The 25,754-nt window shown below is 41.7% G+C and overlaps 1 protein-coding gene across 1 annotated transcript in view; it reads right to left on the bottom strand.

The window, feature by feature from the left end:
* The window catches only part of MRPL1 (mitochondrial ribosomal protein L1), a 100,554-nt gene extending 82,885 nt beyond the window's left edge, over nt 1-17,669 (bottom strand). The window contains exons 1-2 of the mRNA XM_004038870.5: nt 16,995-17,669; nt 6,337-6,448 (exon numbers count right to left, since the gene is read on the bottom strand). Coding sequence (XP_004038918.1) covers nt 6,337-6,448; nt 16,995-17,025 — 143 coding nt within the window. The 5' untranslated portion in view covers nt 17,026-17,669. The remainder of the gene's footprint in view (nt 1-6,336; nt 6,449-16,994) is intronic.
* Between the last annotated feature and the right edge of the window lie 8,085 nt (nt 17,670-25,754).

The raw sequence follows: 25,754 nt of genomic DNA, 5'->3' as shown, positions 1-25,754 counted from the left end.
CCCATGACAGAGCGAGACTGAACGCAAATAACCTGAAATCCAAGGACAGTCAGTCCCACACTCCAGTTCCCACCACAGTCTCCCTTGTGCCAGAGCACGAGAGAAAGGCAAGCAGGTTAAGAAACAACCAGCTACAATTTTAGGGCTAGTGTGACAGTATAAACCTCTTGGGAGACCCAGGCATACGGGGAGTTCACACTCAATTCACAGGCCATTTTCCACATACCTCCCACCAGGTGCTCCCAGGAAAGACTGGAGCAAAGCAGAAGATTAGAAGCGCGCCGTCCCCCCACCCCCCAGCCAGTTGCAGGCACACAGGAAAAGGCACAGGTAAACACGCACTGTGTCTAACGGTGGAAGGGAGAAAGAAGATAAAAACCTACAACACTTCTACCCACTGGGAGCAGGGCAGGAAATAGTCCAGAGCCCAGTATCCTGTACCAATCCAGCTAGGGAAGGGCTAGGAAACTTCCCCATAAGACATGCAACAGATAAGTGGTGCCATGAAGAGAAGGAACAGAAATGCTGAGAAAACCCCAACCCCAAGGTCCAGCTGCACTGGGCCTACTTAAGACTAGGGCTGCATTTATTAAAAAAAAAAAAAAAAAAAAAAAATCCCTCCCAACATCCATCACCAGGAATAGAAGTCTACTGCTAGGGAAGGGTGCAAAAGAGTGACCCACCCCACCCCACCCCATCCCCGCCACTGAGACACAGCTGCACAGGGAATGCAGAAAATTGAGCATGAACAGGAACACTGAGAAAAACCCTCCAGCAACCCAGCCCCCACCCTAAGAACAAGGTAACTACAGAAATTTGAAGCTGATGGTAACCATGGCAACAACAAAACCAAAACCTAGCTCAACTCCTGACGAGATTGACTCAATGCTCTGATAGATGAAGGGGCATGCCTGTTTGCAGGCGTAAATATTATTTACTTCAGTCCCTACACAACATATCTCACATTCAGATATCTGACATAAGCAAGAAAAAAACCCATTGTCAGGCCAAGTGCGGTGGCTCACGCCTGTAATCCCAGCACTTTGGGAGGCCAAGGCAGGCGGATCACCTGAGGTCAGGAGTTCGAGACCAGACTGGCCAACAGGGTGAAACCCCGTCTCTACTAAAAATACAAAATTAGCTGGGTGTGGTGGTGCGTGCCTGTAATCCCTGTTACTCGGGAGGCTGAGGCAGGAGAATCACTTGAACCTGGGAGGCGGAGGTTGCAGTGAGCCAAGATCACGCCATTGCATTCCAGCCTGGGCAAAAAGAGCAAAACTCCACTCAAAAAAATAAATAAATAAAGAAGAGAAAAGAAAAAGAAAAAACCCACGGTCAAGAGAGAAACAAAACCAGACTCAACCTAATGGCCTTTTTAAATATCAGGATCTGCTACTGGCAAATAGAGGATATATGCTTGCACAACACAGGGTAGAGGGGAGAGCCAAAAGGACAGAGAAGAGAAGCTAGCAGGTGCCCCTCTACTCCAGATCCTGATAAAAAACAAAATCTAGCCATGAAAAAAACATTTTTTAGTATATTATAAAGTCAATACATTAAACAATAAAAACTACAACTAAAATTATGAATACTATGATTCTCATCAAACTACTAAGTAACTCTCATTGTCAGACATGAAAAAAACCATCTGCTTATAAATTTTCATGGTTTTTTAAGAGTAGGCATATTTCTTGTTCTATGCTCTCTAGGTTTTTGAAAAGCACATTTAAAACCATATTGGAATAGAACTTGGGGTAGACACAGATGAAACATTTCTAGGGTATAAAGGAAAACAACATTTAAAGATAAAATATTCTTGAAATAATTAGTATCCCTAATAAACAACTATGTTTACAGAGCAGAGAGAAAAAGATGAAGCCCAACAGAAAAACAGGCAAAAGGCATAAGCCAGAAATACAGTAAAGAGGCTGGGCATGGTGGCTCACACCCGTAATCCCAGCACTTTGGGAGGCTGAGGCGGGCAGATCACTTGAGGTCAGCAGTCTGAGACCAGCCTGGCCAACATGGTGAAACCCCATCTCTGCCAAAACTATAAAAATTAGCAAGGTGTGGTGGTGCATGCCTGTAATCCCAGCTACTTGGGAGGCTGAGGCAAGAGAATCGCCTGAACCTGGGAGGTGGAGGCTACAATGAGCTGAGATCATGCCACTGCACTCCAACCTGGGCAACAGAGCAAGACTCCATCTCAAAAAAAAAATAAATAAATACAGTGAAGAAACACAAATGAAGATTGATGGTATCCAAGGTTGTCAGGCATGTGGAAAACTGGCACTTCTCACTAATTACTAAGTGGGGATATAAACTGGTACAAGCGGTACTCCAGCAACTTAACAATAAAAAGAATCCAGGCACTATTCACACTCAAAGGAAGCCTCCTTTCTTGTTAGATTTCTGCCACCTCCCTATTCATCTTATATTCAAATCAAATTAGTTATGTTTGTATCTGTATCATTCACTTTCATGTCTCTGCACTACCGAAATACCTTTCAACCAATTCCCCTGCAAAATTCTTTTTTTTTTCTTTTGGCAGAGTCTCAATCTGTTGCCCAGGCTGGAGGGCAGTGGCGCAATCTTGGCTCACTGCAACCTCCACTTCCCAGGTTCAAGCAATGCTTGTGCCTCAGTCTCCTGAGTAGCCAGGATTACAGGCATGCACCACCAAGCCCAGCTAATTTTTTGGTATTTTTAGTAGAGATAGGGTTTCACCAAGCTGGTCTCAAACTCCTGACCTCAAGTGGTCCACCCACCTTGGCCTCCCAAAGTGCTGGGATTACAAGCATGGGCCACCACACCCAGCCCCCTGCAAAATTCTATCTTTCAAGACCTAGCTCAAATACTTCTTGCCCTACTCTTCCCCAGATAGAATTGACATTTCATCTGTGATTGCATAGCACTTGATCCAATCCTCTAATATGACAGTTAAAACAGTCATACTAATCAGAAGTTGTATCACAGACGTGTTAATTCATAATATACAAATATCATATTTGTATATAACAATATATAGAGAAGCTTCTACATATCAATAACAACAAAAAATTAGAATAGGACATGAACAGAAAATTCACAGTAAAGAAAACATAAATGGGCCAGGCACGGTGGCTCACGCCTGTAATCCCAGCACTTTGGGAGGCCAAGGCAGGTGGATCAGCTGAGGTCAGGAGTTCAAGACCAGCCTGACCAACATGGTGAAACCCCATCTCTACTAAAAATACAAAAAAAAAAATTAGCCGGGCGTTGTGGCATGTGCCTGTAATCCCAGCTACTCGGGAGGCTGAGGCAGGAGAATCGCTTGAACCTGGGAGGCGGAGGTTGCAGTGAGCTGAGATTGCACCATTGCACTCCAGCCTGGGCGACAAGAGCAAAACTTCACCTCAAAAAAAAAAAAAAAAGAAAAGAAAATATAAGTGGCTCTTAAACATATGAAGAGGTATACAACCTCATTAATAATAAAAGAAATATAAATATAATAATGCTATTTATTACCTATCAAATTGTCAAAGATGAAAAAATTTGACTATACTATACATGGGAAAATTGGCATTCTAATAATACTTGCTGGTAAAAATACTGGCAAGATTTCTATGAAGGCAATTTGGTATTACCTATCAAAATTATAAATGCACACATCTTTTGACCCAACAATTCTATTTCTCAGAGTTTATGCTACAAACATATTCATTATATTTGACAGGATCTATATGCATGATTATTCACTTGCAGGATCACTTGTAATAGAAAAAGAATGGAAAGAAAAATGTGCATCAATAGGGGAATAGTTACATAAATTATGCACTACTACATTTCACACAATGAAATGCAGTTAAAATGACTAGACAGCTCCATATGAAACTATTTCCAAGATATATTGTTAACTTAAATGCAGGCGGTCCGGGTGCGGTGGCTCACACCTGTAATCCCAGCACTTTGGGAGGCTAAGGCGGGCAGATCACAGGGTCAGGAGTTTGAGACCAGCCTGGCCAACATAGTGAAACCCCGTCTCTACTAAAAATACAAAAAATTAGCTGGGCATGGTGGCAGGCGCCTACTTAGGAGGCTGAGGCAGGAGAATCATTTGAACCCAGGAGGTGGAAGTTGCAGTCAGCCAAGATCGCAGCACCGCACTCCAGCCCAGGTGACAGTGCGAGAATCCGTCCCAAAAAAAAAAAGCAGGCAATATGCAAAACAGGGTATATAGTACACTACTATTTATGTAAAAAACAAATAATATACTCATGTACTTACATATGCACAGACGATTACAAAGGGCTAAAGGATGGGGTGGGAAGAAGACCAACTTTTCACTAAATACTATGCTTACCATGAATATCTTTTATCTTTTACCATGAATTATCTTTTATCTACTCACAGAGTTAACTAACTCATTTTAATTAATTCATTTAGAACAAAAAGCAATTGTTTATGTTGCTGTCAGTTCACTGTGAAAATCTCAAAGACAGAGGAACGGAATGTGTGCCTTGTTCATCTTCATATCATCATTTTGCACAGTGCCAGGCCTACAGCAGATGCTCAACAAAGTATGCTAAGTAAGAGGCAACTGAGGCACAGTTGTCTGATATTAAATTAAGTTTACAGAAATAAGAATATATTAAGTGAAAATTTACAGTCAGCAAAAACTTTCCACCCTTTAGTTTTCATTTTGGGTATCCCATAACCTAAGGACTGTATTCTAGCACATTTCATCATAAAGTAAGATTTTTGTAGCTGGGACTCTATTTGCTTTGCAGACCCTATCCTCCAGAGCCAATGATTCTATTATTATGTACTAACCATGAAGAGTGTGATAGTTCTAAAGTCAGAAAATTTAGGCTGAAATCCTTCCTCCAACACATTCTAGTTGTGTAACTTTGAACGTATTACTTAACCTCTGGACTTCCATTCCTTCATCTGTAAAACACTTACAATAGTATCTATGCTTCACAGAGTGTTGTGAAATTTAAAAGAACTAATATATGCTATGTGCTTTGTATAGTGCCTAGCACAAAGGAAGCATTCTATAAATTTTAACTATTATTATCCTAGAGCTTTTTGGCAAGAAACCAGATCCTGCTCTTGGAAATACAAAGTTGAGAGAACAGATTTCATTCCTTTACATGTATCTTATCTTATTTTATTTTTGAGACAGAGTCTCCTCTGTTGCCCAGGCTAGAGTGTAGTGGCGCAATCTCAGCTCACTGCAACCTCTGCCTCCCAGATTCAAGTGATTCTCCTATCTCAGCCTCCCAAGTAGCAGGGATTACAGGCACACACCACTGTGTCCAGCTAATTTTCTTTTGTTTTTTGTTTTGAGATGGAGTCTCACTCTGTCGCCCAGGCTGGAGCACAGTGGTACGATCTCGGCTCGCTGCAACCTCTGCTGTCAAGGTTCAAGCGATTCTCCCACCTCAGCCTCCCGAGTGGCTGGGATTACAGGTGCCTGCCCCCACACCCGGCCAATTTTTGTAGTCTCAGCAGAGATAGGGTTTCACCATCTTGGCCAGGCTGGTCTTGAACTGCCGACTTCGTGATCCACCCACCTCAGCCTCCCAAAGTGCCGGGATCACAGGCGTGAGCCACGGCGCCCGCTAATTTTGTATTTTTAGTAGACACGGGGTTTCACCACGTTGGCTAGGCTGGTCTCAAACTCCTGACCTCAAGTGATCTGCCTGCCTTGGCGTACCAAAGTGCTGGGATTATAGACGTAAGCCACCATACCCAGCCAAAATAATATAAATTTATACCCAATATATATACTATGCAAATCTGAAATCTTACTATGTAATCATAGTATGGATAATCCTCTAATACATGATGTATAAAAAGTGCCTAAAAGGAAAAAATGTAATTTAAAGAACAGAAAGAAATAGAGACAGAGAGAACACCTTAATTAAAATTCATTAATTGCAACAGTGGGTTCTGTTCTAAAAAGGCAGTGAAAGCATACCGGAAAAAGCTTTGGTTCTGGAATAAACTCCATGGATTCAAATCCTAGCTCTAAAATTTAGTAGCTCTCTGACCTTGGGCTAGTTATATAACCTACCAGTGCCTCCATTTTCTTCTCTGTAAAATGTGCATAATAACAATAGCTTCCTCATAAGGTTGCTGTTGGGAATAAGTTAATTACTGAACATCAGTGTTCAATAAATGTTAAGTATTATTATGTCTTATCTTTCCTTCAGGACTATAAGGTCGATGAAGCAGAAATAATAAACTTTTACAACTATATGTCCTGGTAAATCTTTATGGAACTAAACATGCTTTTTAAAAAAAATTTAAATGACAACAAATGAAATAATAACTAAAAAAAATACTTACTTTGTAGCAGCAGCAAAATGTCTGTTGGACACTCGGATGTTTACAGAACAAGAACAAAGTGATGTCTGATAAACCATCTTGGAAAGGCTATGCCTTTGATGATGTATCAAGGCTTGAAAGGAAAAACATGTAAAATATTAACATTAAATAATAATTATATTCATAATTTTTTAATTTTAAAAATCAGTACTTTCAAAATGAAAACATTCAATATTTTGTGATTTTTAATCCTTTTAAAAGTGTAATAATAGCCAGGCACGGTGGCTCATGCCTGTAATCCCAGCACTTTAGGAGGCTGAGGCGGGTGAATCACGAGGTTAGGAGATCGAGACCATCCTTGCTAACACGGTGAAACCCCGTCTCTACTAAAAATACAAAAGATTAGCCAGGCATGGTGGCACGAACCTGTAGTCCCAGCTACTTGGGAGGCTGAGGCAGGAGAATCGTTTGAACCCAGGAGGCGGAGGTTGCAGTGAGCCGATATAGCACCACCGCACTCCAGCCTGGGCGACAGAGTGATACTCCATCTCAAAAAAAAAAAAAGTGTAATAATAGAAACCACAGTTCTTGAAACTAAAAGCAGGTAAATACATCTAATATTTGAACTATCTTATCTTTTTTTTTTTCTTTTAAAGACAGGCTTTCACTCTGTCACCCAGGCTGGAGTACAGTGGCATGAACACAGCTCACTATAACCTTGAACTCCTGGGTTCAAGTGGGCCTCCCTCTTCAGCCTCTCAAGGCTCTGGGGTTTTCATCTATTTTTAACTTAAACTATTTCATATTCATCAGAGTATGTTAGTTCTATTATTAGGGAATATGTATATGTATCCCAAAATTTCTTAATTTATTTGTTCATTTTTACAATAAAAAAGACATTAACACAGTTGCCCAAGTACTTCTGAAGATAAGAACAAAGTGGGGCACTGGATCTGTGAGAAATAAGAAAAAGGTACACAGGTCTTCGAAGGTATTGTTAATGTTCTATTTTTTTAAGCTTAATAGTGAATATTTAGAATTTCAAGCTATTATTATTCTTTTTATCTTAACTATATTCTTTTGCATGTGTAAATATTAGAAATATGTTTTTATTTAAAGATTACAAAAGTAAAGTCTTCCTCCTACACCTGGCCCCCAGCTTCTCTCCCATGTTACCAATACCTTATGCATCTTTTTAGAAACACTATATACATATATAAACATATAGGTACCAATATATTTCCCTCCTCTTTTATAAAATGGTAGCATACTCTAATCACTACTCCATCTTGCTTTTTCACCTAAAGGTATTAGAGCCTATTTTCACAAACATACACACATATATACATGAGATGCAGATGAGATTTTATGTGTGCCTTTCATAAAGGTGTGTGTACATGCATACATTTGAGAGATCACTTCATATCAGTTTATAAAGATTTTATTGCTGAGTGTGGTGGCTCATGCATGGAATCCCAGCACTTTGGGAGGTCAAGGCAGGCAAATCGCTTGACTGCAGGAATTTGAGACCAGCCTGGGCAACATGGTAAAACCCTGTCTCTACAAAAAAAAGTACAAAACATTGGGCCGGGCGCGGTGGCTCACACCTGTAATCACAGCTCTTTGGGAGGCCAAGGCAGGCGGATCACCTGAGGTTGGGAGTTGGAGGCCAGCCTGACCAACATGGAGAAACCCCGTCTCTACTAAAAATACAAAATTAGCTGGGCATGGTGGCTTATGCCTATAATCCCAGCTACTCAGGAGGCTGAGGCAGGAGAATTGCTTGAACCCGGGAGGCAGAGATTGCAGTAAGCTGAGATCACACCATTGCACTCCAGCCTGGACAACAAGAACGAAACTCTGTCTCAAAAAAAAAAAAAAAAAAAAATACAAAAAATTAGCCAGGCGTGGTGGCGGCACACACCTGTAGTTCCAGCTACTTGGGAGGCGGAGGTGGGAGGATCACCTAAGCCCAGGAGGTTGAGGCTACAGTGAGCTGAGCTGTGGTTGCCCCACTGCACTCCAGCCTGAGAGACAGTGAAAACCTATCTCAAAAAAAAAAAAAAAGATTTTATCTTTTAAGCCTGCAAAGTACTCCACTGTGTGGCTATATAATTTACTTAATCAGTGGCCAACCATTAGGTCATTTGTAATGTTTTACTATTATAAACAATGCAAAGTGAATAATCTTATACAAACATCATTTTGCACAAGTATATTTATAGAATTTCTAGAGGTGAATTTGCTGACAAAGGATATAAACGTTTGTAATTTTGATAAATACTGCTCATTTAGTAACAGTACTATTACATTTCCCACCAGCAATGAAAAGATAACTTGTTTCCACACACTTGTGCCAACATAGTATTTTTGCATTTAATGCTATATTTGTCTAGGATGCACCATCTCCAAATCTTTCCATGGCCTACTCCTCTTTTTTTTTTTTTTTTTCTTTTTCAGACAGGGTATTGCTCCTTCACCCAGGCTGGAGTGCAGTGGCACGATCACAGCTCACTGCAGCCTTGACCTCCACAGCTCAAGCAATCCTCCCACCTCAGCCTCCTGGGTAGCCAGGACTACAGGTGTGTATCACAAGCCCAGCTAATTTCTGAGTTTTTTGTAGAGATCGGGTCCCACCATATTGACCAGGCTGGTCTCAAACTCCTGAGCTCAAGGGTTCCTCCAGCCTTGGCCTCCCAAAGTGCTGGGATTATAGGCATGAGCCACCACGCCCAGCCTAATCCTATTTATATCAGCTCAAATGTCATTAAAGCTACATGCCAATTTCATTTCTAATCTTCCAAGCTGAAGTGCAAGATAACCACCAAAACTGTGAATTCTGTGAACATATAGGAGTGACACCTGAGGCAGTGTAGGAGAACTGTCTGCCACTGAGAATTCTTTGCAGCAAAGCCACAAAGGGCTACAATGGCTAGGAAGAAAAACTGAAACAGACTAACAGGTCCAGTTCCTGTCCTCGAGAATCTCAAATTTAGTGGGCTATACTGTTATACAACAGTCTAGAAGATGCTCCACATTTTTAAAGAAGCCAGTTATCTTGAAAAATCACGTATGATAAATGAAGGAACAAGCAATTATCTATTCGAAGCTTGGCAAACACTTCCAAACAATTCTAGTTGTACTATACAAGAACCTGACAACCTTGGAAGATCCAAAAATAATAATTCTCTTAGGGAAACAAACAAAAAAATCTCTTGAACATATCAACTGCAATCTGCTATTTTAAAAAATCAAGGCCAGTCACAGTGGCTCATGTCTGTAATCCCAGCACTTTGGGAGGCCAAGGCAGGAGGAACCCTTGAGCCCAGGAGCTTGAGCCCAGCCTGGGCAATAGAGTGGAACCCCATCTCTACAAAAAATTTAAAAATTAGTGAGGTGTGATGGTGCACAGCTGTAGTCCCAGCTACTCAGGAAGCTGAGGTGGGAGGATTGCTTGAGGTGGCAGATCACTTGAGCCAGGAAAGTTGAGGCTGCAGTGAGTTCTGATCTCACTATTCCACTCCAGCCGGGGTGACAGGAACCCTGTCTGAAAAAAAACAAAACAGGCTGGGCGCGGTGGCTCACACCTGTAATCCCAGCACTTTGGGAGGCTGAGGTGGGTGGATCACCTGAGGTCAGGAGTTTGAGACCAGCCTGACCAAGATGATGAAACTGTCTCTACTAAAAACGCAAAAAAAATTAGCTGAGTGTGCTGGTGCATGCCTGTAATCCCAGCTACCTGAGAGGCTGAGGCACAAGAATCGCTTGAACCTGGATGGCGGAGGTTGCAGTGAGCCGCGCCACTGCACTCCAGCCTGAGCAACAAGAGCGAAACTGTCTCAAAAACAAACAAACAAACAAACAAACAAAAAGCAAGCAAGCAAGCAAAACCACTACTATCAGTCATGACAACCAGAAACTACAATTTTCAACAGAAATCAAACACTACAGACCAAAAGAAACCAAATACCACTATTTAAGTAGCACTGTTAGATCATGATATCTATATTTTCAATCCTTTTGTAGTCAATTTGTCTAGCTGTATTATTTTATCTCCTTTATTAATATATTTCTCTTCCCCTTATTCTTAGCATATAACCTCACTTGCTGCTTCAGAGAAAATAGCCCTCAGAACTTCCTGAACTACTGAGTCTCCCTGATCCAGCACTCATTCTCAAAATCTCTCCCACACCGTGGCAATGAGATAGAAACAACTCCCTCTCCTTTCTTATCTCTTTTAATTGATAGTGAAAGGTTAGAGTTCCCTTGAGGTCAGTCCTATACTGCCTTCTCACCTGACTCTATAATCCTCACTCTCCCTAGGGAATCGTATCCATCTATTCTTGCCTTTCTGCTACAACCATCACAGTCCAGGCCACCATCACCTACCACCTGGATTACTGCCACAGCCTCTAAACTGTTCTGTCTTCTACACTTGGCCCTCTCCATTTCTTTTCCACCTATATTAGTAAGAGGGATCATTTTAAAATGAAAATTTCACCATGTCCTTAAAATACTTGGATGGCTAAACTTGGCTCTTTGAACAAAGGAAATTTTTACCAAGGTACTCCACGAGCTACTACTAAACTATCTAGTGAGCATCCTCTAGCACCACTCTCCCTCATGTTCACCACGCTTCAAATACACTCATCTTCTTTCAGTTACTTGACCCTGTTCTTTACCACCCAAGAATTTTCATAATCTTCCATCTATGACATTCTCCCCTATTGCTTTCCACTCCACTAGTTCATAGTAATACAGTTATCTTTCAAGGACTCTACTTAACATTATTTCTTCAGAAGAGTCTCCCCTGAATAGATTAGGTCTCTCATATACATTTGTATAACATCTTATACTTTTCCTTCACAGCACTTAGGACAATTTTAACTAAAGAAATAATTATCCAGGTCGGGCGTGGTGGCTCATGCATGTAATCCCAGCACTTTGGGAGGTTGAGGAGGGTGGATCACAAGATAAGGAGTTCAAGACCAGCCTGGCCAACATGGTGAAACCCCGTCTCTACTAAAAATACAAAAAAAAATAGCCGGGTGTGGTGGCATGCTCCTGTAATCCCAGCTACTCGGGAGGCTGAGGCAGGAACTGCTTGAACCCCAGAGACAGAGGTTGCAGAGAGCCAAGATTGAGCCACTGCACTCCAGCCTAGGCAACAGAGGAAGACTCCATCACAGAAAAAAAAACAAAATATACACACAAAAGTTAGCTGGGCATGGTGACACGTGCCTGTAGTCCCAGCTACTCAGAAGGCTGAAGCAGAAAAATCACTTGAACCTGGGGAGCAGAGGTTGCAGTGGCCCAAGATCGTGCCACTGCACTCCAGCCTGGGCAACAGAGTGAGACTCCGTCTCAAAAGGAAAAAAAAAAGAAATAACTGGCCAGGCGCGGTGGCTCATGTCTGTATCCCAGCACTTTGGGAGGCTGAGGTGGGCGGATCACGAGGTCAGGAGATTAAGGCCATCCTGGCTAACACGGTGAAACCCCGTCTCTACTAAAAATACAAAAAATTAGCCAGGCATGGTGGCGGGCGCCTATAGTCCCAGCTACTCGGGAGGCTGAGGCAGGAGAACGGCATGAACCCGGAAGGCAGAGCCGGCAGTGAGCCGGGATCGTGCCACTGCCCTCTAGCCTGGTCGACAGAGCAAGACTCCGTCTCAAAAAAAAAAAAAAGAAGTAACTATCCAAGGCTGGGTGTAGTGGTTCACGCATGTAATCCCAACACTGGGAAGCCAAGGTGGGTTGATCGCTCATGCCTATAATGCCAGCACTTCAGAAGACTGAGGTGGGAGGATAATTTGAGCCCAGGAGTTCAAGACCAGCCTGGGCAACATAGTGAGACCCCGTCTCTTGAAAAAGGAAAGGAAGGGAAAGGGAAAAGCAAAGGGAAAGGGAAAGGGAAAAGGAAAGGGAAGGAAAGGGAAAGGGAAGGAAAGGAAAAGGAAAGGAAAGGAAAGGAAAGGAAAGGAAAGGAAAGGAAAGGAAAGGAAAGGAAAAAGAAAAAGAAAAAGAAAAGAATTATCCAATTAATTCCTGCTCCTCAATAGATGGTAAGCATCATGGGCAGGAAATGTATATAGCTTGTTCAGCATTGTACACCTAGCACCTAGCACAGTGTTTGTCAAATGAAGACTCTAAATAAACATTTGTTGAATGAAGAAAATTTGAACAAATGAGAGCAGAAATTGAACTCAAATATTATGCATTACAGCACATGAAAGAGGCCATTTTTCTGATGATCCATTTATTCATTCATTCATTCAACAAATACGCCAATGAAACATGTGCTAGCACTGCTTGAAGCATTTAGGTACATCAGTGAATAAAATATAAAAATCCCTATCCTCATAGGGCTTATGTCTAGAGGGGGAAGACAATACCAATAAAAATAATTGGGGGATGGAGGCACTGCAGGATAAAAGGGATTGTATTAGTGGAAAGTGGTTTGCAATTTTAAGTATAGTGGTTAAGACAAGCCTCATTAAAAGGGTGACATTTGAGGCCAGGCATGGTGGCTCATGCCTGTAATCCCAGCACTTTGGGAGGCCGAGGTGGGAGGATCACGAGGTCAGGAGTTCGAGACCAGCCTGGCCAACATGTTGAAATCCCATCTGTACTAAAAATACAAAAATTAGCTGGCCGTTGTGACAGCCACCTGTAATCCCAGCTATTCAGGAGGCTGAGGCAGGAGAATCGTCTGAACCCAGGAGGCGGAGGTTGCAGTGAGCCGAGATCGCACCATTGCACTCCAGCCTGGGCAACAAGAGCGAAACTCCGTCTCAAAAAAAAAAAAAAAGGGGGTGATATTTCAGCAAAGAGTTGAAAAGATATGGGAAAGTTAGCCACGCAAACACCGAGAAACTGTTCTAGGGCAAAGATTCTAAGGCAAGAGTGTTCTTAATGTGTTTAAGAAACTAGAAGGCCAGCTGGTTACAGCAGAGTGAGTGTGAGGGAGGATAGATGGAGAAGAGGTCAGAGAGGTCAGCTGGGTGAGGTGGGGGTAGGAGAAGGTAGGCACAAGGTGATATCGAAGACTTGTACACCAGTGCTACTCAACAGAAGAATAATGTAAGCCACATGTACAATTTAAAATTTTCTAATAACTACAATATATAAGGTAAAAAGAAACAGTAAGTTAATATTTTATCACTAATACCCCAAAGTATTATTAAATTATCAATGTAAAAAAATTGGGCTGGGTGTGGTGGCTCACGCCTGTAATCCCAGCAGTATGGGATGCTGAGGCGGGTGGATCACCTGAGGTCAGGAGTTCAAGACCAACCTGGTCAACAGGGCAAAACCTCATCTCTACTGAAAATACAAACATTACCCGGACCCAGTGGCATGTGCCTGTAATCCCAGCTCCTCGAGAGGCTGAGACTACAGAATCACTTGAACCTGGGAGGCACAGGTTACAGTGAGCCGAGATCATGCCACTGCACTCCAGCCTGGACAACAGAGCAAGACTCCATCTCAGAAAAAAGTATTTTACATGTTTTTTTTTTATGCTAAGCCCTCAAAATCTAATGTATATTTGACAAATTCAATTCAGATTTACCAATTTGAAGTGCTCAATAAATAGTGGCTAACAAAATGAATAGCACAACTGTAGGCCATTCTAAGGGCTTTGGATTTAGAAAAATGGAAAGGCTTTGCAGAGTTCTGAGCACAGGAGTAACATGACTGAGGTCCTTAAAGGATGAATTTCACTACTCATTGACAGTAGACTGTAGAGAAATCCAAGTGAGAGATGGTAGCAGGTGGGAACAAGGTAGCTGCAGTGGGGCAGTGAGAAGTCAGAGTCTGGATTTATTTTAAGCGTAAAGCCAACAGGATTTGCCAACTATTTAATGTAAAGTGTGAGATACAGAGAGGAGTCAGCCAGGTGCAGTGGCTCAGAGCCTGTACTGCCAGCACTTCAGGAGACTGAAGTGGAAGGATCACTTGAGCCCAGGAGCTCGAGAGCAGCCTGGGCAACATAGTGAGATCTCATCTCTACCAAAAAAAAAATTAGCTGGTCATAGTGGGCCCCAGAGGTCAAGGCTGCAGTGAGCCATAACCGGGCCACTGCACTCTAGCCTGGCCAACACAGTGAGATCCTGTCTCAAAAAAAAAAAAAAAGAGTCAAGGATATTCTGAGGTTTTGGCCTGGACAAATGAAGGATGGAATTGCCTTCAAATGAGAAGAAAAAGACTGCAGGCTATGACAATGAATTTGATTTTAAACAACTGCAAGGTGCTGATATGCTATCAAAGTGGAGATGTAGAATACTCAGATGAGTATAAGAATCTAAAGTTCAGAAGAGTGATCCCAACTGTAGATATAAATTTGATAACCATTAAGGTATAGACAATAATCGGCTGGGCACGGTGGCTCATGCCTATAATCCCAGCACTTTGGGAGGCAGAGGTGAGTGGATCACTTGAGATCAGGAGTTCGAGACCAGCCTGGCCAACATGGTGAAACCCCACCTCTACTAAAAATACAAAAATTAGCCGGGCATGGTGGCATGCGCCTGTAATCCCAGCTACTTGGGAGGCTGAGGCACAAGAATTGCTTGAACCCGGGAGGCAGAGGTTGCATGAGCCAAGATCGTGCCACTGCACTCCAGCCTGGGTGACAGAGCAAGATTCCTTCTCAAAAAAAAAAAAAAAAAAAAGATATACACAATAATTGGCCATCCATTTCTCCAACAGTCAGGAAGAATGCTGGTATTGAGGCTGATACCTAACAAGAACAGTAGCTACCGTGGCTTCCAGTGCTTTAATGAACCTCCGACGTGGGGCCTTCTGGCAAAACATTTGCAATTTCATATTGTTGAAGCATTCATTGTATCCCTGGGGGTTTTCGCTATGTTCGCTGTGGCTGAGCCAAGAAAGAAGGCATATGTCGACTCCTACAGAAATGATGATTCCATAAAAGATTTTGAGGAGATGAGGAAAACTGGTATATTTCAGAGCACAAAGTGATTTTGCAATATAAAGAATTTCTTTGGGTTGAATTACCTAAAAGTTTGTCACTGACCTGTGTTCTTGAACTATGAAATGTGAAAGTTTCTCTTGATAAGTAAACAATTAAAAAAAAAAAGATAGACAATAATCAAAGCCACAAACTTTGGATGAGCTAACCAAGGAGTGAATTTAGATACAGAAGAGATGAGAATGAAGGATGGAACCCTGGCTTCCAGAACACTCCAAGTAAAGAGGCTGGGGAGAGGAAGAGGAACCAGCCAAGTAATGTGAGAAAAAATGACACATGAAATAGGAAGACAATTAACAGAGAGATATCCTAGAAGCCAAGAGAAGAAAATGTGACAAGAAAATTATAATATTCAGGTATTTTTGGTTTCTTTGGATTTGTGTAACATAACGATTTGTCATACATGAAGATGCCTTCAACCTCCTTTCAGAAATAATATACATTTTGGTTTGCTCACATAGTAGGCATCAGGGTCTGTTGTTATCTCTTGTCACCCCTAATTTTTGAGCAATAACTCTCTTGACACAGGTTTCCTGCAAAGAAACTCAAAAAAAAAAAAAAAAAAACTGTGATGCAGTGTTAAATATACATGTATCACTGACCTAGGATTGCAAGCTTCAGTACTTCCTCTGCCATTTACTAGTTATATGAACTTGGCCACATATCTAATAAGATCAGTTTCTTCCCCTGTAAAATGGGGGTAATGCTGGCTACTGCTTCTACCTAAAGACCTACCTAAATTAAACAATATATATCACTGGACTTCAAAAACACAAAATAAAAGCAAAAAGCGTCGCACAGGCCGGGCGCAGTGCCTCACGCCTGTAATCCCAGCACTTTGAGAGGCCGAGGAGGGCGGATCACCTGCGATTAGGAGTGCAAGACTAGCCTGGTCAACATGGTGAAACCCTGTCTCTACTAAAAATACAAAAATTAGCCACGCGTGGTGGCACACGCCTGTAGTCTCTGCTACTCGGGAGGCCAAGGCAGGAGAATCGCTTGAACCTGGGAGACGGAGGTTGCAGTGAGCAGAGATCGCACCACAGCACTCCCAGCCTGGGTGGCAGAGCGAGACAGCCGTCTCAAAAAAAAAAAAAAAAAAAAAAATTGTTGCACAAGACAGGGCTGTCATCGTAGATAAAAAGTTGAAATTATTAAGATGAAAAGAGGCGCTACCAAGAGGTACTACAGAATTAGCCCTCAAATGATAAACGTTGATCCAAATTAGACCACCTATGGAAGTTTAAGAACTGGAATCGCCTATAACGAAGTAATTCCGAAAGCACCGAAAAGCACTTTGAAAATTGCTCTAGTTTACAGACTTAAGCCACTCAAATACATCATCTTTCCCTTACCAGAACTCACCTCACTTACCACACTCCACTACCCGCAGCCCACACCCCAGTATCAGAGACGACCCAGTCCTTGCCTTGCCCATAGGTGGCTGGAGGGCGCTCGATGTACGTCCCGCTCCCACTCCTTCCCTCAGGGTGGACGTCTCCAGAATGGAGCGAAACCCTTCATAAGGTCACTTTTAAGTAGTAATGACCCACCCTCTGAAAAACCTAGAGATCAGAAACAGCACGAGGCATTTTCAGCACCCAGAGCAGAATCCGCCTTGCACTCTGCTGCAACCAGAGACTCGGTGCCAGAGCCATTTCCCCTGCAAGACAACCCCCCGCCTTACCTCTACCCATGCACCTTACGGCCGCCGCCATGTTGGGCACTTAGGATTGCGTTCACGAAATTGTTCCTACGTTTCTACTGGGAAGAATTAAAAAAAGGTTCCGTTCTAGAATCCGCAAAGAGGGAAGGAGTTAAAAAGAGAAAGAGGAACGGGGCGGGGACCAAAATGAGCTTTGCTGCCGGCGTGGCGGTGTTACTGTTAGTCCTCCGTGTTGCACAGGACCCTGTGTTTCGTGGTTCCGGTATGGCTGGTTAACCACCTTCGGGAAAATACGATCCTGTTGGCGATGCTGTGATTATTTTAATCCTTCCTTCTTACTCTTTTTCTTTTTTGATCCTGCAAGTGTACTCAGAGCGACAATTTTAACAGTCTGTGAGAGTACTTAATACCCAACGTAAAATCTTGAAAAACAGGAACCCTGAAACCCACTAGCTTCCTCCGCCACTTTTCCGGCCTTGGAAAGACTTATTTAAAAAATTCTCCAGGCGTTTTCGCCGCTACCGGAGGGAGGGGTCCAACTCATTGACAAACTTTCTTTGCTAATTGTCAAACTTTCTGTCAGCGCAAGATCAACCTTAGCTTTAAAATCTTACATTAATCTCTACATTTACCCCCTGCTGGCAAGCCAGTAGACTTGCCATTAGGATCAATTGAATAATAATACTTGACATTTATAAAACATTTCTAGTTTTAAAATGGCAGCTCCAAGACCCACGCACAAGTTATTCTGATAGGAAAAAAAACAAAAACAAAACAGAATGAGTGTACTTTCCATTACGTCACAGCTGTCGGTGTGGTTTATCTAAAACAAATCTGATTACGGATTTTATCACTTCCCAGCTTACCTCCCCCACAACACACACACACACACACACACACACACACACACACACACGTTTCTCACCTCCATAACTTGGTTCATTCTATCTTCTCTGCTTCGTGTGCACCGTACCCTACATCACCTAGGTAACTTTTTAAAGATTTCGCCTCAGGCTGTGTTTCTTTTAAACAGTTTTGAGATATAATTTACATAGCATACAATCTACCAATTTAAATTGTACAATTAAATGGTTTTTAGTGTACTCAAAGAGTTGTGCAGCCATCACCACAATATATCAGTTCTTGTCACCAGTCTGAGCTTTTTATGGGTAGAAACCATCTTACTCATTTTTGTAACCTCAGCACATACTTCAGTGCCAGGCCCATAGGAGGCTCTCAATAAATGTTTGCTGAATAAATGAATATATGCATACATGAATTAGTGACTCAATTAGAATGGCAAGCCTGCAAAATTAACTTGCTTCAATGAAGCTGCCCACAGGCAGATGAACTGGATCAAAGGCATTTCCCAGATGCTTTATTCATATTTATACATAGTACTCATCTACATGAAAAAATAAGATTTCTAATGTATTGCCTTGTCTTGTTAACACCTAAGCAGTTACTTCAAAGATTCTATAACAATTTGTGACTTATGCAAAAATATCGAAGAACTTAAATCTATCTTTGTAACCTTTTCCTTCTCTCCCTCGCTCCCTCTCATCCTCCCTTCTTTTCACAAATATATGAGTGCCCACCATGTGTCAAGCAGTGTACTTGGCTATGCATAAATGAAAAAAACTAATTCAATTTGAGAGTAAGTACCAGAATTGGAGCAAGTTTACCCAGTCAATTTCAGAGAAAAACAAACACTCAGATTAGAGGTGCTGGTCCTTAGACCCTATATCTGTTTCCTTTCCCCAGTCGACAGCTGGGGTCAGTTGGCCCCCATCTGTGGACTTTTTTTTTCCCCCTCTCAAGACAGGATCTCACTCTGACACCCAAGCTGGAGTGCAGTGACAAGATCATAGCTCATTGCAGCCTTCACCTGCTGGGCTCAAGTGATCCTCATGTCTCAGCCTCCCAAGGGGCTGGGACTACAGGCACACACCACCACACCTGGCTAACTTATTTTTATTTTTCTTTATAGACAGGGGGGAGTGTGGGGTGTCTTGCTTTTTTGCCCAGGCTGGTCTCAAACTCCTGGCTTCAAGCAATCCCAAAGTGCTGGGATTACAGGTGTGAACCAACACAGCAGGCCCCATTTATGGACTTTTTTATGTCTACTGTTCTAACAAGAGAGTTTAAACATCGTATATTGAAACTATTACCATATAGTATACTTACATACCATATAGTATGCTTATAGTGGTAGCCTAATTAAAGTAATGTCCTGTACAGGTACAGCTTACCTGTTGCCCACTCTGGTCACCAGAACTCGATGGCATTAGGTAGGATCCAGATTCCAGTTTTGTATATAACAATACATAAAGAGATTCCTTAGCCTGAGACTTTATTTTTATTTTTTTGAGACGAAGTCTCACTCTTTCGCCCAGGCTGGGGTGCAGTGGTGTGATCTCGGGCTCACTGCAAGCTCCGCCTCACAGGTTCACACCATTCTCCTGCTTCAGCCTCCCGAGTAGCTGGGACTACAGGCGCCCACCACCATGCACGGCTAATTTTTTATATTTTTAGTAGAGACGGGGTTTCACCGTGTTAGCCAGGATGGTCTCAGTCTCCTGACCTCGTGATCCACCCGCCTCGGCCTCCCAGAGTGCTGGGATTACAGGCGTGAGCCACCGCTCCCGGCCTTAGCCTGAGACTTTATAAAAACAACAAAAGGACTTTATAAAAACTACAAAAATCCATACTCTGAAATGGGAACTCCAAGACTGTAAATATTTAGTACATAATGAGTTTCTTCTCACTAAAAAGAGGTAATAGAGCAGGAATATCCAATCTTTTAGACCACACATAAAATACACTAATGATAGCTGATGAACTTAAAAAAAAATCATCAGAAAATCTCATAATGTTTTAAGAAAGTTTACAAATTTGTGTTGGGCCGCATTCAAAGTCATACTGGGCTGCATGTGGCTGGCAGGCTGTGGGTTGGATAAGCTTGTAATAGAGCATTTTGGTTAAGCAGCTGTGCCCTGGAGCCAAACTGCCTAGGTTTGAATTCCAGTATTATCACTTAGTAGTTGTGTGACCTGGGGCAAATTTATATACCTCTCTGGGCCTTGGTTTCCCTGATATGGGGCTAATAATAAGATAATTTACTGAGGTGCTTACTAAAGTACTTGGCACAGAGTAAGCACTCAAAAAATATTAAGTGTCATTATTAAAGAACCAGTGAGAGCTCTGAACCAGAAAGGCAAAATGAATAAGCTGTTCTAGTACTCCTTCTTCCAATATCTGCTTATTTCTTAACATGATCCATGCTGTTGTTATTCCCACATGTATAAGGATGTCACTTTCTTTATATTAGAACTTTTATATGTATTTGCAGAAGGTCTTTAGACTGTATTATGCACTTAAAATTCACTTTAAAATGCAACTTTTGATTTCTAGGAAGGTTTATACTTTCCAGGAGTCTTGGCAAAATGCCAGCTGCCAGCCTGCTTGGCTAATTTCCCTGGGAAAAGCTAATAAATATTTGTCTAGCCCTGTAACTTACTTGATCTGTGTTCTCTGCCTTCTTCAGCCATCTTCCAGTTGAGCTGGAAACTTCTTTGCAAGAAGTGTCACTTCCCTTTGGGGTTCAAGTTGAAAATGGATTCTCGGCCGGGCGTGGTGGCTCACACCTGTAATCCCAGCACTTGGGAGGCCGAGGCGGGTGGATCACCTGACGTCAGGAGTTCGGGACTAGCCTGACCGACATGGAGAAACCCTGTCTCTACTAAAAAAATACAAAATTAGCCAGGCGTGGTGGTGCATGACTGTAATCCCAGCTACATGGAAGGCTGAGGCAGGAGAATCGCTTGAACCGAGGGGGCAGAGGTTGCTGTGAGCCAAGATCGCGCCACTGCACTCCAGCCTGGGCAACAAGAGTGAAACTCCATCTCAAAAAAAAAAAGAAAAAAGAAAATGGATTCTCTTATTAGACAAAAATAAGGAACTCCAAGACATTTCCTATTTCAGTAATGTGCATCAGAATCACTCAGAAGGCTTGTTAAACTCAGGATGCTGGGCCCCACCCCCGGAGCTTCTGATCCAGTAGGTCTGAGATGGGGCCTGTGAGTATAATAAATTCTCAGGAGATACTGATTTACTGGCCCAGTGACCGTACTTTGAAAACTACTCCCTATGTAATACCATGAAATATTTGCATTTATACCCAATGTTAACTTGGGGAGGAGCTGTTGTTTTGTTTAAAATTTTTATGGTCAATATAATATAGACTATAAATGTTCCTCATGGGATATGTCTCCAGAACCAGAATCTACCCAGTCTTATTTTCTTCCTCTCTACATACAAACTGCTATTCTATGCCTGGGTTTCAACTCCAAACTGTCCACCTGCCAGCTGAGAAAATTTCCAATGCCTGTCTGTCTGCCTATCTGGGTCTTAAGTATTACCAACTCCTAGATTCCCTTTCCCCCTTGTGCTTACTTCAGAATCAGATCTTTTTTTCCCGTAAAGAAATGTCTATCTAGGAAAATGGTTTTTTAGTCACAAGGCTGAAAGTTCAGTAAGTGGCAGACTGGAACTCATTTTGTCTTGTCCCGCATACATGACAGTTTTTATGTCCAAAAGCCCCTAGGAGATTTGTTTAATAGTAGATTGATTTAGGAGATTTAGAACTGTCCAGTGGTATGTTGGTAAAAGTTTAACAACTGGTTCTCCAGTATAAAAGAAATGAATTTGTACCATTTATTAATTTCCATGGTGTAAATACTCCCACAAGTAGGTGACTTCAAGCCACCAAACATAAAATCAACCAACTCAAAATTTCTGACAATTTATCAATCGGTTCTTGCATAGCTGCAACATACTACTAGAAGATTTCAAGTGCAAGTCTTCAGTAATTTTTAGGAGGCCTAAACCAAACCAATTCATCCTAGAGCCATAATTAAACTTTAATGTGAATTCAAATCACCTGGAAATCTTATTAAAATGTAGATTCCGATTTGGTAGGCCTAGGATGGGGCTTGAGATTCTGATTTCTTTTTTTTCTTTTTTTGAGACGAAGTCTCTCTCTTGTCCCCCAGGCTGGAGTGCAGTGGCGTGATCTTGGCTCACTGTAACCTCCACCTCCCGGGTTCAAGTGATTCTCCTGCCTCAGCTGCCCAAGGAGCTGGGATTACAGGCGCCTGCCACTATGCCCGGCTAATTTTTGTATTGTTAGTAGAGACGGGGTTTCACAATGTTGGCCAGGCTGGTCTTGAACTCCTGACCTCAGGCAATCCACCCACCTCGGCCTCCCAAAGTGCTGGGATTACAGGCGTGAGCCACCGCGCCCGGCCTCTGATTTCTAACAGGTTCCTAACAGTGATGTTGATGCTGCTGGTTCGCAGACCACCCTTTGAGTAGCAAGGTCCTAGAGCATATTTGAGAGCAAAACTCACATACCTATCATTAATCCCAAACCAGAACCTTTTAAATAGGCTCTTTCTAATACAGGGAATAGAATAAGTTTAAGTAGATTCACAAATTTCTGGGAGTAAACTCCATTGCCTCCATCTTTCAGCGTCTTTCAATAGAGATACTAAAAATACCATTAGCTTCCTGCCCCACCCACATCTGCTTCTGGTAGAAACCGCCTCCTCTCACATAAATACAATTCCCCAGCCCAGGATATTTGGATCAGTGGAAGCCATCTGACCCAAGGAAAGCCCACCCATACATGGCCAGTGACCTGCCTTGAAAAGAAAAACTAGATCAATTGTTCCTCTCACAAAACCAAAGTTGGGAAAATGAAAGACTGAAACACTCAGGTGGGAAAATTCAAGCTCCAGGGTCATAGAATAAATTCCATGCTAGAACGGCCTTGAAAGGCAATCTGAAACTATTAGGGAACAGAAATGGCGAGTGAGTGAAGTTACAGGAGGCCAGTGAGTTGCAATAATATAAGGGAATAAGGATGGCAAGAAAAGCAGAGATACCACAAGAAAGAAAGAAATCAAGCAGCCTATGAGAGAAAGATAGCAAATGCTGCCTCAGTTCCTGTTACAGTTTCCAACAAGCCTGCTGTATCTCTATCCCTTTCCCTGCATTCTTGTGAGATCCCTATCTACCATATATATGTCTACAATATCCCTGTTTTCTTGAGCTAGCACCAGTGAATTTCTATATCTTCTTTTAAAAAAACTAATTAAAACTGTGGGACTCTAGTTATTCTGATTTTAATGCTGTATTGGCAGCTCTATTCCAGAATTAGTGGCAAAACCTTAATCATGGAATCTCAGAGTCTGAAAAGCTTTTGGAAGTCTTCATCTACCTACCTCCCTATAATTATCTGTTTAAATTTCTGGTGATACAGTCTGGAATATTCTGTAAGGTAATTCATTCCATTTGGGGGCAACTCTAATTGTTAAAAAGTTGTTATATGTATTGAAAGCTCAAATAGTCCTTGTAACGTGGACTAAATGAACCATTCAGGTCCATTCCATTTCCACATGGCAACTTTTCTGGTGTTTGAGAATAGCTATCATGTCTCCCTTTAAGTCTTCTCCTCACTTGGCTGAATATGTCCCTATTTTTAACCACTCACAGTTCCTCCCTTTCATGGTGTGGTGATGAGAACCTCTCATCTTACTAGGAGATTTATGAAGGATATACTCTAGATGCCTACGTCTCTCTTAAAATGTAATCCCACAGCTGAACAAAACACTCCAGAGGAGAAAAGAACACTGGGTTCTGGAAAAATTAATGCAACCTAAAATTGTATTAACTTCTTTGGCAGTTCTAATGGCTTCACTTACTACTTTGTAATTCCCTTGCTTGTCCTCAATATTTTATGACAAAAGGTGTACCACGAATATCCTACATTTTGAACTAAACCAAAAGCTAAGGTTCTTTTTGATGAACTTTTTGCTTTAAGATTTCTAAATTCTAAAAAACAGCACTGTCCAATATAAATATAATGCAAGCCACACATGTACTTTTTAATTTTCTAGTAGCTATATTAAAATGGAACAAGTAAAATTAATTATAGTAATTTAACTCAGTATGTTTAACTATAACTGATATAAAAATTATTAAAATATTTTACATTCTTTTTTATATTAAGTATTTAAATTTGATGTGTATTCTACACTTGGAGCACATCAAAGTTAGGACTAACTACATTTCAAAAGCTCAGTAGCCACATATGGCTACCACATTGGACAGCACAATTTTAGAATAATAATAGCTAATGCTTATTGAACACTTACTGTGTGCCAGGGCTTTATTATTTTAACTATTTAAATCTTCACATCAAACCTATGAGATAGGTACTATAATTATTCACAGTTTACAGATGAAAGAACAGAGTCAGGCCGGGTGCAGTGGCTCAGGCCTGTAATCCCAGCACTTTGGGAGGCTGAGACGGGCGGATCACCTGAGGTTGGGAGTTCGAGACCAGCCTGGCCAACATGGAGAAACCCCATCTCTACTTAAAATACAAAATTAGCCAGGCGTGGTGGTGCATGCCTGTAATCCCAGCTACTTGGAAGGCTGAGGCAGGAGAATTGCTTGAACCCGGGAGGCGGAGGTTGCAGTGAGCCAAGATCGTGCCATTGTACTCCAGCCTGGGCAACAAGAGTGAAACTCTGTCTCAAAAAAAAAATAAAATAAAATAAAGAAAGAAAGAAAGAACAGAGTCATGGAGAAGTTAAGTAACTTACCCAGTTAGTAAGTAGTTGGTTGGGATCTCAACCCAGGATGCCTGCCTACAGAGTCTGGGATCTTAACACCTACTTTACATGTATCACACACATATTGCATGCTGGACACCGTGCTAGTAACTTTGTGTATGGTATTGTGCTTAATCCCCATTTCATGGATGAAAAATCTGAGGCCCTAAGAAATTAGTGACCTGCCAAAGTCCACAAGCTAGTGTTAGATTCTGACACCAAAGCCAATGCATCTGACCACCACACCCTCTTCCTGCTTCACTGCTACCCAGAAACTCTGGTATTTCCACATATATTCAGCCGTGACTCAATATTTTGGTGCTGATGTTTTAAATTAGAGAATGGCCAGATAACATCAGAGTGTATAGGAGAAAGTAAGTAACATGTAAGTACATTACACTATTTTTTGATCGTCAAAGCCACGCATATAAATCACAAGTGCCAACAAAACGCTAGAGTTATTTTTTTCATTTCTAATGCATGAGGAGGTAAAACTTGTTTGAAACATTCATCTAAAATATGGATAGACATATTTTTAAAACTTTGCAGACCTGAGAAAAGTAACAATACTCACAAAGCAGTTCTCAGGAGGACATCTTATTTTTGTAGAGAGTGTGCGTAACTCACAAGAGGAGGCAGTAAGCAATTGAAAGGATATGACACTCTTCCTCCCTTATGTACTGTGTGGCTTTATTGTTTTGTTCACTTCGAAGTAAACTTGACATTTTGTTTTCACTCTCCTTTCAGGTCCTGTATTTCTTTTAGATTAGGTCAAAGTGAGCCTGAGTTCCTTGCCAAGTTCCAGCCTCAGGGTTTTTTTCTCTATCTCTAGGTATCTCTTTTCTACTGCTTCAGGAAATGAGCCCAGGGTTTTCAGAGAAACTTGGGAATTATTTCTTAGTCATTTTTATCTGGACAATATTGAGTTCAAATACTCCAATATTCACCTGCGCACAGTAGCACTGCATCTTGCTTAAACTATTTTATTCCATCTACTGATGTTTCTGTTGTTCCTTCCAGGTTAGCATTTTTCTTCTTCTTGTAGTTATTAAGTGGTAGATGTAGGGTAGTAGTGGTCTTGGAGGAAATAAGGTAAGGT

This window comes from Gorilla gorilla, chromosome 3 (genome assembly GCF_029281585.2).
Source record: "Gorilla gorilla gorilla isolate KB3781 chromosome 3, NHGRI_mGorGor1-v2.1_pri, whole genome shotgun sequence".
NCBI lineage: Eukaryota > Metazoa > Chordata > Mammalia > Primates > Hominidae > Gorilla > Gorilla gorilla.
This window is presented reverse-complemented; position numbering and strand designations above follow the sequence as displayed.